The 13,345-nt window shown below is 39.2% G+C and overlaps 2 protein-coding genes across 2 annotated transcripts in view; one reads left to right on the top strand and one right to left on the bottom strand.

Annotated features, from left to right (window-relative positions):
• Nucleotides 1-7,243, top strand: part of LOC109999294 (RNA polymerase II elongation factor ELL) — a 30,173-nt gene extending 22,930 nt beyond the window's left edge. Inside the window, exons 8-12 of the mRNA XM_020654315.2 lie at nucleotides 448-910; nucleotides 1,369-1,432; nucleotides 1,871-2,042; nucleotides 2,148-2,192; nucleotides 3,747-7,243. Of these exons, the coding sequence (XP_020509971.1) occupies nucleotides 448-910; nucleotides 1,369-1,432; nucleotides 1,871-2,042; nucleotides 2,148-2,192; nucleotides 3,747-3,857 (855 nt within the window). The 3' untranslated portion in view covers nucleotides 3,858-7,243. The remainder of the gene's footprint in view (nucleotides 1-447; nucleotides 911-1,368; nucleotides 1,433-1,870; nucleotides 2,043-2,147; nucleotides 2,193-3,746) is intronic.
• On the bottom strand, nucleotides 6,264-13,087 carry pex11a (peroxisomal biogenesis factor 11 alpha). The gene is made up of 3 exons (XM_020654317.3): nucleotides 12,753-13,087; nucleotides 12,504-12,619; nucleotides 6,264-9,120 (listed from the first exon to the last, which is right to left on the bottom strand). Exons 1-3 carry the CDS (start codon nucleotides 12,806-12,808, stop codon nucleotides 8,552-8,554), a joined length of 741 nt encoding a protein of 246 aa, XP_020509973.2. The 5' UTR covers nucleotides 12,809-13,087; the 3' UTR covers nucleotides 6,264-8,551.
• Nucleotides 13,088-13,345: the final 258 nt, after the last annotated feature.

Here is a 13,345-nt window from a genome sequence, read left to right as displayed (position 1 = left end):
TCACGCTCATTTCAGGTAAATTTACATGCAGTGTGAAGATACCAGCATAATAAAGATCGCTAGCATTAGCATGCTAACAGAACAATGCACAGCAAGTTGTTTTGGTTTCATGCTGGTGCTCAAGGGCGACATCTGCTGGATCAAAAAATCACATATAAAGCCTTTAACTACTATCTTATAATGCATCATCACCCTTAAACCTTAGCCCCAGCCTTTTGTTGTTCTTAAACGCTTGCTGGTGATTGGTCCACCAGAGGGAGTAGGTGGGAGCTGTTTACTGTCGTCAGTCTCTGCTGAGTAGTGTGTTCACACTTTGATTAGTTATGCAGGAAAAGGTTTATGACTTTAGATGATGAAACTGTACAATCCAAAGAAGAAGAAATACATTTTCTCTCCCAAAAATCCCCGACTTAAGCCTCAATTACTTTTTTTTTTTATCCCCTCTAGAAACGGCCGTTGCTCTCAGACCCATCCAACTTCCAGACCCCCAAAAAACAAAGAATATTAGACCAGAGTTTGCCTCTGCAGTCGCCCTCTCATGGAGACTACGGCACCAACGGGGTCTGTGGCTCTTCCGGTCATGGACAATCTAGTGCGCACATCAAACTGGATTTTGACAAAACCCACAATCATCTACAGGGGAGCCCGAACCGTCTTTACTCGCCACACAAAATCAGCACACCTTTAACTGTTCCTAAACTGGAGAGGCCAGAGCCGCCTCCCGCTGCGCCCAGCCCCACCAAGCACCCACACGCAAACAACACCATCTGCACCGACCAACAGATCAACAATGGACTCCATAAAAAGAAGAAGTCCAAAAAGCACAAAGACAAGGAACGAGAGCGCTTAAAACCAGTCTGGATTGAGACCAGTCCGGACCTGAAGAACCAGAACCATGAAGATTTTAAAGGTAAATGTCTTCTCTCACATGTTTTGCATGTATCCTAATGTGCTTCAGTGATCTATGTAAAAATCCACCTGACCGTGACATTGTCAGTGTTCATTTCGCTGAAAGAGAAAGTAAATCATAGCTGCTGCACTTGGAAGTCCACAAAGAGAAACTCATACATTCCCATTAGATTAGAGTAGTGAGTGTTGTGAGGCTTGTTACAGTTTCTTCGCCCTCCTGTCCTCACCCGCTCGCTCCGGTCTGTTGATGATTGACTGAGAAACAGCTGGCTGACCTATGGTCGAACAAATCAGCGGGCGGCATCGCCTCCTGCTCCACGCTGCGGACGTCACCGCTTGCCTCGGATCAGATCTCTTATCTGAGATGGATGATAAATGTATCCATTAGCCTTGATATGATGAGCACACGATCACGTTTGCATTACTTTAACCTTTTTTGTTTGTTTATCTTTCCTACAGACCAAGAGGGAAATAAATCAACCATCAATGGAACCTCAGCAGAGGAACTGCCCGACTATCTAATGTGAGAGAAACACAAACGTTACATTTCCAAGATCGAACGTGATTGGCTCCACGATAGATTCTGTTCCATGTCATCTGTCACTGAGGAGTTGAGAGTTTCAGAGTGTTGACTCACTGTTGTTTAGAGGAGAAACTGTTTTGTTGAGCTTCCTGACATTCACATAAATAAAGGGGGAATAAAACAAATGTCTAAATAAGCTGTCGCTGAGAGTGACAGCACAAACATATCATCTTCTGGCTCACATTCATACATCTGGTCAACACATCACAGTGTTCAGTCAGTGTCGTGTCAGGGCCATTTTCTACCACTACTCTCCAGTGCCACCTGCTGGAATTATAGAGGAACAACTTTGCTTGAAAGGGATTACGTCTGCTTTTTTTAAAAATAACAGCTTTGTGGTATTCAAATGTGTCGATCTGTCTTCTTTTTTTCATTCAGAAAATACAGCAGCATAACAGGGCTGGAGCAGCGTCAGCAGTATAAGGACGACTTCTGTGCCGAGTACGACGAATACAGAGCTCTTCATGACCGGATCGGGGCTATCACAGAGATGTTTGTTCAACTGGGCTCAAAGATCAACACTCTCTCCCCGGGGACACAAGAGTACAAGGTACTGTGAGGACGACAAACTCTACTTATAATAAAACACTAAACAGCACATGCATGAATGTCTCCCCTAATTGTTTGTGTCTTCTATTTATTTTATTTTTTTCAGCTTATGGAGTACCAAATACTACAGAAGTACCGAAAGTATAAGAAAGTAAGATTTGTTTAAATTGTTAATGTATGTTATGTAAGAGTCAAAGCACCACGAGCTGAGCCGTTTGCAAAAAAAAAACAACTCGTGCAAACATTTCAACTCTTAAAATCGAAAGAATTCAAGAGTAAGATGTGCTGATTCCAGGGGTGGCAGTGGCCAAGCAGTTAAGTCCTGCCCCCATGTACAGAGCAGCATTCGTGTGTTCGAATCTGACCTCTGCCCTTTTGCTTCATGTCTTCCGCCACTCGCTCCTCCCACCATTTCCTGTCTCTCTTCATCTGTCCTATCCAACAAAGGCAAAAATGGCCAAAAAAAAAGATTTACCGATTCCCTGTAATCATCTAGTTTCATGTGTGAACAAGTCCCTGATGTGAAATCAACAGCCAGCCTTATTAAAACCTTACCATAACGTTGACCTTATCAGTGTGATAGGCACCATGGATCTCCAATCATTTCAAATATCAGAGGCACAACTATTTAAAAAGTGTCCGTCAATCTTAAGCATATAATAGTTCAGAGGAACAACCTGTTAAAAGCAGCTGACAGTTTAATGTCACCTGTTCAAACTTATCTTTCATGCCATGTGCCTGCAGACAACCTCGTTATTTAGTCATGAAGTTAAACATCAAGTGAGTTGATGAAAGAATACAGTTCATGTCAACTTGTTCCATCCTGATAGCAAATGCCTACTGACATACCTAAAGTTAAGATTAAGATTTACTTTATTGATCCCTGCAAGGGGAAATTCTGTTTTTACACTCTGTTAATCATGCAACATAGGCTGAAATACACACACATGCACAAACAGGATCCTGTGGACCTGCACTAATGGAGAGATGTCAGAGTGACGGAGCCGCCCACAGCGGGCGCTCCTGAGCTGGTGGTGGGGAAGGGGGTTTGGTGCAAGGGCACCTCAGCAGTGTTCAGGAAGTGATCTGCCACCTCTCCAGCTACCAGACCAACTTCCATATTTGGTCCGCACCGGGACTTGAACCATTGACCCTCCAGTTCCCAACCCAAGTCCCTACAGACTGAGCTACTGCTGACAAATGTGATCATTTGTCACATTTTGCAATCAAATGGAGCTTAAAAAAAGCCTTTAAAAAAACAAACAAATAATCGTTCCTCTAAAGCAAACAAGTGCAATTTACCAGGATGAAATTAACAATTTATCATCATGTTTGTACTGTTAAAGGGTTTTCAAGCATTTAGGTAAACCTTTAAAAAAAACAAGGATTTGTTTTAGGGCGGTTGTGGCTCAGTGGTAGAGTTGGTCATCTCACAACGGGAACTTCTAATGCAGCTGCATGAATGTGTATTAATCAGATTAGTAACTGATGGTCACTTTACAGAGCAGCCATTGTGAATGGGTAGGTGTGACCTGCGGTGTAAAAAGTTTGTGTAGTCAGAAGACTAGAAAACCGCAATACAAGCTCAAGTCTGTTTTACTGTTTACAAAAAAATACAAAGAAAGTCATTTCATGGGGCCCATCTTATGAGATGTTGACGTCTGTAACTTAAAGCTGACGTGTGCTCATTGTTTTTCTTTTTCAGAAGTTTCCGGGGTATCGGGAAGAGAAGAAGCGGTGCCAGTACCTCCATCAGAAACTGTCACATATCAAAGGCCTGATCACAGACTACGACCGGGCACAGGAGCTCTCCTAGTGCCCGGCCCTGATCCCTCAGCAGGGTGTGATTATGACTGGACCAAATGGACTCCTTGTGGACCCCAAAAGACTGCTCAGCGGGGGTCCTGGGGGGTTGCGTGAGACACTATTCACTTTACTCCTCCGAGTGTGTGGAATCATGGAGCGAGGTTTTTAGGGGCTGAGACCACCGACTCGTGATCAAATGTTGCCCTTTAATACTTTTGGTTTTCGGATGGTGATTATCGCTGGAATGGCTGGACTTTTCTTCTGCTGTAAAACGGTCACATCGAAAAGCCAAATCGTTTCTTCGGAAATGCAAAAACAGATGTGACCTCTCCTGCCTAATTGTGTGTTTTTTTAATCTACCTTCATGTTGTCCGATCTTAAAAAAAAAAAAAAAAGCATTGATTTATATGAAGTATTAAATTGATGGTACAATCAGTCTTAGGGGACAGAAAAATGCTACTTCAGTCTTTATATCAAACATACAGAGGAATCTGTATATCACTGCTGGCTGACGAGTCAAATGTTGACGTGCCACATTCAATCACATCATTTATTTGATTGTTACAGGAAAGAAAGATAATGTGGGTACAATAAGATGAATGTGCCATGAGCTCTCTTCAGACCAAATAACATCAAAAATGTATCTTATCATCGATTCAAGCGTTTAATGTTGCAGGTTTAAGACCCCACAAAGTTTTACCTCAATGGAAGATTTTAAATTCAACATGCAGAGTTGTTGTTATTTTTTACACATCATTTGTGGCTTTTCTCAGGCCCTGATCATAAAAGAATATTTTACCATGTAGCTTTTTCTGCCAACGTCCTGTGTCAATTCTAGGAAATGTCTGAATGCCACATTACCACTCCTCCCAGTACCAAAATGCTGTTGTCAAGACGGTGCTTTTTGCACGTTTAGTTTTCGGTGTTGCCCACATGTAGCCTGCCATGAACTGCCTTTCATCACAACTAACATCCCCCTCTACAGCCTTGTGGTTACATGTCTGTTTACTGATAAACAGTTCTGCTTTATTACACTTTCGATGAACGACCTCAAGTTCACACTTCTCACGCTAGATGCTCTTTTGAAAGCTTACAGGGTCATTTGTAATCAAGCAGTTTGATCGACTGTATTCTGCTTGAAGACTTTAATCATGTTTCATTCTGGATTGACTTTAGTAACAATAATTCACTTAATTAATCAAGTATTGCATTGTGTTATCATCCTGCTGGGTGAGGAAGAAATGCCTTTAAAAAAAAAAAAGAAGAGGTTAGCCACATGTGTCAATCAGAGAGCGTTGCATTGTGGGTCAGTCGCCTCCTTCAGTTTGGTTCAGTTGTGTGTAACTCGCAGGCTGACCTCTAGAGTGTGCTAGTAGGTCTTTTAGACTCATCCTCTAAAAAAAAAAAAGGCAGACTCCTCTCAACAACCTCCAACTGTAATTTGATTTCACATTGAATCGCGGTGGCCTTCAGTCGTATTAGTGTTCAGATTTCAGTGTTCTCTAGAAAGTTGCATCAATGTAGCTGTGCTCACAACTGTTGTCTTAACGATGGCCTTAACTGGGAGAATGAAGTTCTTAATATTTGCCTTAATGTATATCAGACATTTCCAACATGACGTTCTTGGTTTTTAAACTGCACAATTCAAATCAGATGTTGCGTTTCTTCTTCTGGTAAAGTTAAATTTTTTTAGTTTGAAGGAAAGCTTAGTTACTGGACGGTTGTCTAATTTGTGCTTTTGTGTTGTTGTTTTTTCCTCCTGAACGTCTTAGTACATTTTTTTTTTGTGTGTGTTAGCTTCTTTGTTGTTGTCTCTTAATCTGTCAGATTAATATAAACTCTAAAAATATTTCATCCAATGTCCTGACCCGTCAGGCACCGATATCACTAGAAAGAATGATTACAGGAATCTGCTTTTCTTATTTCTGTGTATGAACACTAGGTGAGCATAAATACACAGCAGCTCATATGCAATAAAGGCATGTTCTTTTTTTTTTTTTTTTGTATCGTAGGATGAGACAAAGAATAGTCATCTGTCTTGGCACATATGCAGGTTTCCAAGAAAGTTATATATTTATTAGCACTACATTTAGGAGGATTGTGATTTATTATTATTTTGAGGATTTCATCTCAAGAGTTGAAAACCGTGGATTCAGAATGTTCTGGTCCACTTAAACAAATGTTTCTATTATTCTGTCTGTTTTCATCTCTTCTCAGGACCAGGACTTTGACAGTATTTGTGGATTCTTTCGTGAAAATGCCTTTTTATGAGCTTAGTCAATGTGCTTCATAGCTCTACCCAGCAGGAGAAAACATCTCAGTCAGAACCAATGAAAACAGTGTGTCCTGTTCTGGTACTGGATCTGGAATGGAGGCATGGGTTCAACTGTATGGAAAGACAATAGTACAGGGCCCGTTCAACATTTAGAATCGTTTATTTTTGTTTCACAGAAGAAAAAAAAATAAAAGGTACTGAGACATTTATGAATACAACATGAGTAGTTCTGCAAAATATATCATAGGAGCCATTCCCTGGACAAACAAAACAAGACTGAAGAAGAGTGTACCATTCATTTGAACATGTCACATCAGACCATTGGAGAAAGAGGGTTCCCCAAGTGCTTAATGTGATGTTTTTAAGGAGCTAACCACTGAAGGTGCCTTTTTCATTCCAAGAGCAGAGCCCACTCTGCATGTAATCAACATTGGTAACAGGGAAGAGAGAAGAACTTGGGCCAGCAGAATTAAACCTGTAGTTTCACACTGTTGCCACTTTTTTTTTAAAGTGCTTTGATTGGATTTTTATCTCAAACAGAGTTGATATCGATGCCTGGGAAAATGTATGATATGTTCTGGCTATGGCATGATATTTAAATACATTTTCCCAGAAATACTTTGTTTGTATGGACTGTTATGAAACTACACCTATTGTAAGCCATTTGCATTCACGTTTATATGATGAAAATATGACCTGTAATTTTGTTTTAAGTTTCAGTTTCCAGCCTGAGAAACTTATGAACAGAACTTCCGACTGTGTGTTTTAATTGGTCTGTTGGTACTGGGAACACGATGCCTAAATAGAAATGTGAAATCTAACATTTGACCCATTATGAATCACTGCAGTTTATGTATTCAGGAGAACGTATTTCTTTATTTATTGCTTTGTATGTCTTTGTCCTATTTTCTTTTTTGGGTATTCATCCTTACATAGTCAAGAGAACTTTTTTTTCCACAGCAAAACTCAAACATTCAGTGAAAGGGAAATGAAACATATTTTTTTTGCCATTTTTATTGGTGGATGCTTATCACAACAACATCCCATGAGAAAAGCTTTCAGAGAATTAAAGTGTATTGTCGTCTCAGTATAAATGGTCAAATAAAGCTCTTTTCAATTCATGAATGTGTCATGTTTCCCTGTGAGAGCAGTGTTACTCTGTTTATGAATGAACCACGGCTGTGTTACATCTTTACACTACAACTCGGAGTCGGTCAATGATTAGAAACTTTAGCGGTTTACCTTTCAAACAGTGTCAAATCACCTTACAGTGTTTTATTACATTTCAAACATTTAGTCATTTTATCTCTCACTTTAACTATGTGATTATTAATTACCTGTTCACCTGCAGCTTCCAGGACTTTATTTATTAGAGGAAAAGAGGAAGTCTAATGTTTCTGATTTATCCTCAAATATTTAATGTCTGTGTCACAAAGATTAAAAAAAAAAAAAAAAAACACAAAAAAAAACACAGTTCCCAACCCATATATTAACTGTCGACATAATTACAAATCTCTTGTGTATTTTCAAAGAAGTAAAACATTTAGCTTCATTTGTTTTTTTTTTTCCAGGCTCAATTGTTATTTTAAGTTAACATTAAATACAATCTGTTGACCATGAAGAGTCAGGTCGTCCTATGAATGGCAGAATAAAAAACTGAATCACAGGTGAGATAGTAAACTCCTGAAATCTCACCTCTGATTTTCCCCTCTGGAAGCAACCTTTAAGGCTGAGAGGCAGCTTATTCATCACTAGATTCTAGGAGGTAAATCCTTTAGCAGCATTGTATGATAAAACAGAGAGTAGAGAAAGACAGAGGACTCAGATTAAAGTCTAATGTTTCAGAAAAGATGGGTACAAAAGCATCAGTAAGGGATCCTTTCTTTTAACTACAGTTGTGTGGGATGTGTTGGAGAAGACTGGAATGCACAAAGGTGAAGTCTAAAAGGCTCATTTTAAATAAAAAATATTTAAAAAACCATTATATAAAAGGTTGATCTGCTCCCTTTTAAAATCAGTGCTTTGGGGCAGCACACCTCTCTGAAGCGTGCCAGGGCGAACTGGACTTTAGGGATGAGCTTAGAAAAAGTACCGATTGCCAGTGTGATCGTGCCCTTAGACTTAAACTTGTCACTGTTAAACGTCAAGTAGTTTCTTTTTTAAGTGTATGAGTTTATTAGCGTATTAAAAATCTGTACCAAGAAAACTTTAATTCCAGACGATCTAAAATCCTTCTGTTATGCCTCCTACAATCTGTAGAAAAGCATGGTTTTCTGCTATCATATGGTCCCGTCATATGTGGGACTCTCTGTGAACCATGGTGACCTAGGTTCAACTTTACAGGTCGAGCTACAAATCCTTTATAAAAAGCTGTAGCTCTAAGCCCTTGTTTTTTTTTTATCTGAAGTTGGTCCTCTTCAGCCTGGTTGTCATGGTTTGATTTTAAACTTGGGCTGTGCGAGGGTTACAATGCCAATCAGGGAGGATATCAGTCCACAGAACCCAACCACTCCTGCATTAGACCGGTATATCCCCAGCCTGTCTAAGGGAATGAAGAGATCACATATATTCTTCAGCGTGTCCAAGGCAACCGCCGGCTGTGATTTGATGATCTCCAGCAGCAGGAAGAGAAACGCATCCAGCTGAGGGATGACCACACCAGCTACCTCGGGATTCTCGTTGAGATGCGCGTCCATTTTCTGTCTGAAGTGTCTATCTCTCGCTCTCTGCGACATCAACTGGAGGATCACGTAAACATCTCGGCTCAGACTCATTACTAGCGAGGCGAAGTAGCAGCGAGAGGCGTTTAGGCTCCAGCGTTCCTTGTTGATATCGCGGATCAGGCCAACATTTCTGCCCCACAGTGCATTGTCACAGACAAAGTAGAGGGCGCGGGTCATGTTGGCCGCGGTGAGACACAGGCGCAGCACTCGATCAGAGAGCTGCATGGTTCGCTTAGCAGCCTCAATGGAATTTATTGTGTTTCCCAGCCTGAACACTGACAAAGAGGGAAGAAAAAAAAAAGGATTAGAGCTGAAATCCATTTGATTTGAAGTGTCAGGTCAACTTCTCATAGTAGCAGTCACTATAGACAGTTAAGCTACATTAAATCTTAAGTTTTTGTTATCTTTTTAATCTAAAAGAAGACGTCATAGTCTCCTTGTACTCTGTGTTTACATACTGAGAAGGCACCTATTCAAGCGGAGGCTCTTTCTTGCATTTTTGGGTTAAAATTGCATCATTTACAAGCCACTAATAAAAGTTAATTCCTCTCTTACAAGCTGTTTTTTAAAGGAGGGAAGCAACATGGCACAGATGCAGGAAGGCCCCGACGCTGCATTTCTGATGCGGAGCAAAATAATGAAATGGTAAACAAGCTGTGGCCCCGGTACAGCTCCACAATGTCTAAATCCCCGATCCCCACTCCACGGCTGTGCACTTCAGTTGTGTTCATGTGGAGACCCCAGGGTCAAACTTCAAAAAGTTCAAAGATTGACCCATTACCTGGTTCTAAAGTACAAATATGTTTGAGCTGTCAAGCTGGGGTCATCGGCCACAGGTAGATCATAAGTGTGTCAGCTCCGAGTGCAGTCAACGTTATAATGTCCATCTCAGCTCACAGTGGGGGGGAAAGGAACACAAAAAGAAGCAACACTAGATGTGCTCTTAGGGGGGCAAACGGATGAGAAGGAATCGACTCTTGTTGTACGTGTGGTGTACTTTTCCCCTGATGGTTGCCGTTTTAAACATTTCAATTTAGATTAGTCTAAATACTGCTCAGATTTATTTTGATGGAAGCCTAATGTTTGCCTGCAGTATTTTATAGCAGAGGAGGGCTTCCTCCCCTGAAGTCGAGACAATTTAGATTAAAAACCAAAGTATACCTTCGGGGAAAAGAGAAGATTGTTCTTCTACAGAGAAATATGCCATCTATTTCAGAAATGTGGCAACTGTTTTACTTTAATCTACTCATAAAATAAGTCAAACCTAACGCGAGACTAAGTGTGGAGACTTTTTTTTTTGGTCTTAGCACCTTTTATTGAACATTCCTTTATGGCTGCAATAGATTGGAAGGTCTTTTTCTTTGAGTTAGCCACAAAATACATATTCGTCCTTAGTGTTATTTAAAATGAAATGTTATCATGATATGATAAAATATAAAAATCTTTCCCTCTGCAAATGTTACACTTGTAAAACGTTTTTATAAATGAGCATGGAAAGCCAGAATTTTACAAGATGTGTTTGTTATTACACATTTTTTAAAACATCAGGTAAAGGTTTATAGGTTGTACTACCCAAAATAATCCATGACACATGGCAGAAATGACCCAAAACAAGCTCCGTTTTAATATTATCTGTTCTAATTAGTGAACTGTAGTTTATCACAAAGAAAATTATTGAATTATTGATCATTTTCTGGGTTTTGCTAAAAGGCGGGGAAAGAAACAACCAAAGGCGTTATTTGCAGTTGACTCATCTCTAGTCTTCTTGGCCTCAAATAGTTGGCAGTCAAGAGCTCATTCCCACACTGTCGATGGGACATCATTGTGTATTATGGAGAAAAATGGCCGGTGTTCTTTAAGGGCACAGAACGGGATAACTTTTATGCAAGTGACTTCAGTTGATTTCAGATTATTATGCAGCACACGGAGAGCTATTACTTCAAAAAGGAAAGGGATGGAATAATGAAGAGGGAGGTATGCTTTATTTGAATCCATTAGTGCATGCGTGTCGTTAAGCTGTGGGAGGATAACTAAATGGATTCATTGAATTGCAGTTCTGTGGCTCAGAAGGAAAATTAACTCGGAAAGTTACAAGAGCAAGCTATGATTGAACGCTGTAAACACAGAGAGGGCTGGAACTGACATGACTGTACAGCTTTGAAAGAGTCTTTGGACTGTTAATAATTTGAAAATGAGACCTTGGATTTGAGGGAAGTTTTAGGGACTTTTTGTGCACTTAAATTAAGACAAAAAACATTATTTTAAAATAACAATCAAAGAATGTATATTGAAATGAAATATCTGTTGAAGCCCAAAGGTTCTTTTGAGAGCAATAAATAAAGAAAACCTGGACTTGCAGTAAGAAGACAGGGTAATGTTTTACAAACAAAGGAGTGCTAGATGTCACCATCGGGTGCAAAGGCTAAAAGTGTAACACTATCTTGCAAATACGCACCCAAAGGGTGGAGAGAGTTCTCGTTTCTCGCCTTAAAGATAGAACTGAACATACTGTGCATTAGAAGACATGTGCTCATGTTAGAATAAGTTTTTCTGTTGTTCAATTTGTTGGAGACACCCTGAAACCAACTCTCAAGACCCCCCCTTAAGATTTATTTTTGGGCTTTTTGTGCCTTTAATGAAGAGATAGGACAGTGGATAGAGCCGGAAACCAGGGAGAGAGAGCGGGGAATGACATGCGGAAAGAGGCCACGGGTGGAAGCGAACCCGGGCCTCCCACTCGAGACGAGAGTCTCAATACATGGGACGTGCGCCCCAAGATTAAGATTAATATTAAGATTAACTTTATTGGCCCAGTGGGAAATTTGTCTTGGACTTCACAGAGCTCTGATGCAGTAGCAAAATAACTAAATATATTCATTCGTCTGTAAAACATGTCAGTTAAATAATCATTAAATTCCATACAAGTGAATTACTAAAACCATAAATATGTGATAGTTAAGAAAAGTGATAAACAGTGCAGGTACATCTACACATCTTCACACACACACTCACACCACCTCATACAAACATATACACATTGTATGTTTATGGAGGACGAGATCTGACAGAAGTATAAATAAATAAGTAAATGTATAAATAAATACTGGAATAAATAAATAAAATAATGAATAAATAAATAATTAAAAGCGTGAATAAATAAATAAAAATGGTAAATAAATGGGACATAAATAATTAAATGTCTTAAATGTATTTCTACATTAATTTATTTCCACATTTATTTATTTCCACATTTATTTATTTCTACATGTATTTATTTCCACATTTATTTATTTCCACATTTATTTATTTCTACATTTATTTATTTCCACATGTATTTATTTCCACATTTATTTATTTCTACATGTATTTATTTCCACATTTATTTATTTCCACATGTATTTATTTCCACATTTATTTATTTCCACATTTATTTATTTATACATGTATTTATTTCTACATTTATTTATTTCCACATTCATTTATTTCAACATTTATTTATTTATACATGTATTTATTTCTACATTTATTTATTTCTACATTCATTTATTTCAACATTTATTTATTTCCACATTTATTTATTTCTACATTTATTTATTTCTACATTTATTTATTTCCACATGTATTTATTTCTACATTTTAAGATGTATGTTATACTCACATTTTCGTCCAGCGCTCATTGCGGCTTCTAAACTTTTCAGTTTCACCACAAGCTCCTTTCTTTCGATTTTGTTTCGCAGTAGATATATCGACAGTGCACATGCATACTGGGTTGCTCTGGAATGAAGAAACAAAGCAGAAAGAGGACAGAGGAGAAAGTTAACACTCCTCTTTTAAACAGATTTTCAATGCACTTTAAATTCAGCGTCATGATCTTAAAACTAGATTACAGATATTATTTTAAACTCACCTGAATATACGGTCTCGTCCCTGGCTTTGGCTTGTGAATTGTACAACTGCGTCCATGGTTGAATCGAACAAGAACAGGTTGTTCCAGTCGACTCAGGCAGAGTTCACTTGTGTTTAACACCGACCCGTAGACAGCCCTATGTGGACGTGAAAAGACAGTTTCACGTCCTCATCGTCAGAAAAGTAGGTCCACCTTAAGTTGCCAATTCAAAGTCAAGCAGATAATCGGAAGTCTCTCACTTCTTCAGCCCTCTCGGAGCAAGCTAATTCTCCAGTGGGGTTAATTCTTGCATGGCAGCTGAGAAAACTGTACTTGTTTCACTGTACTTGTTTCACTACGGACAGCATTTCCAACGGACCGTAAGCCGACCGAGTTTAAGTGACGGACCACCGCGTTACTATTGGTTACCGGGGCAACTAAAGTCCCACAACCACACCGTGCAGATAAAGGGGGAAACATGACGACACACTTTACACTTCCTGTAAACTCACTTTATAAACACTACAGAAGTTAGTAGCCTAATTGTTTTTAAGACATTTAGGCCTTCATGTTTGTTTTTTGTTTTTTACTGACACAAAGCTGAGATGTATGGA

This window comes from Labrus bergylta, chromosome 7 (assembly GCF_963930695.1).
Source record: "Labrus bergylta chromosome 7, fLabBer1.1, whole genome shotgun sequence".
Classification (NCBI taxonomy): Eukaryota; Metazoa; Chordata; class Actinopteri; order Labriformes; family Labridae; genus Labrus; species Labrus bergylta.
The sequence above is the reverse complement of the archived record's forward strand: the minus strand, read 5'-3'. Positions and strand labels throughout refer to the sequence as shown.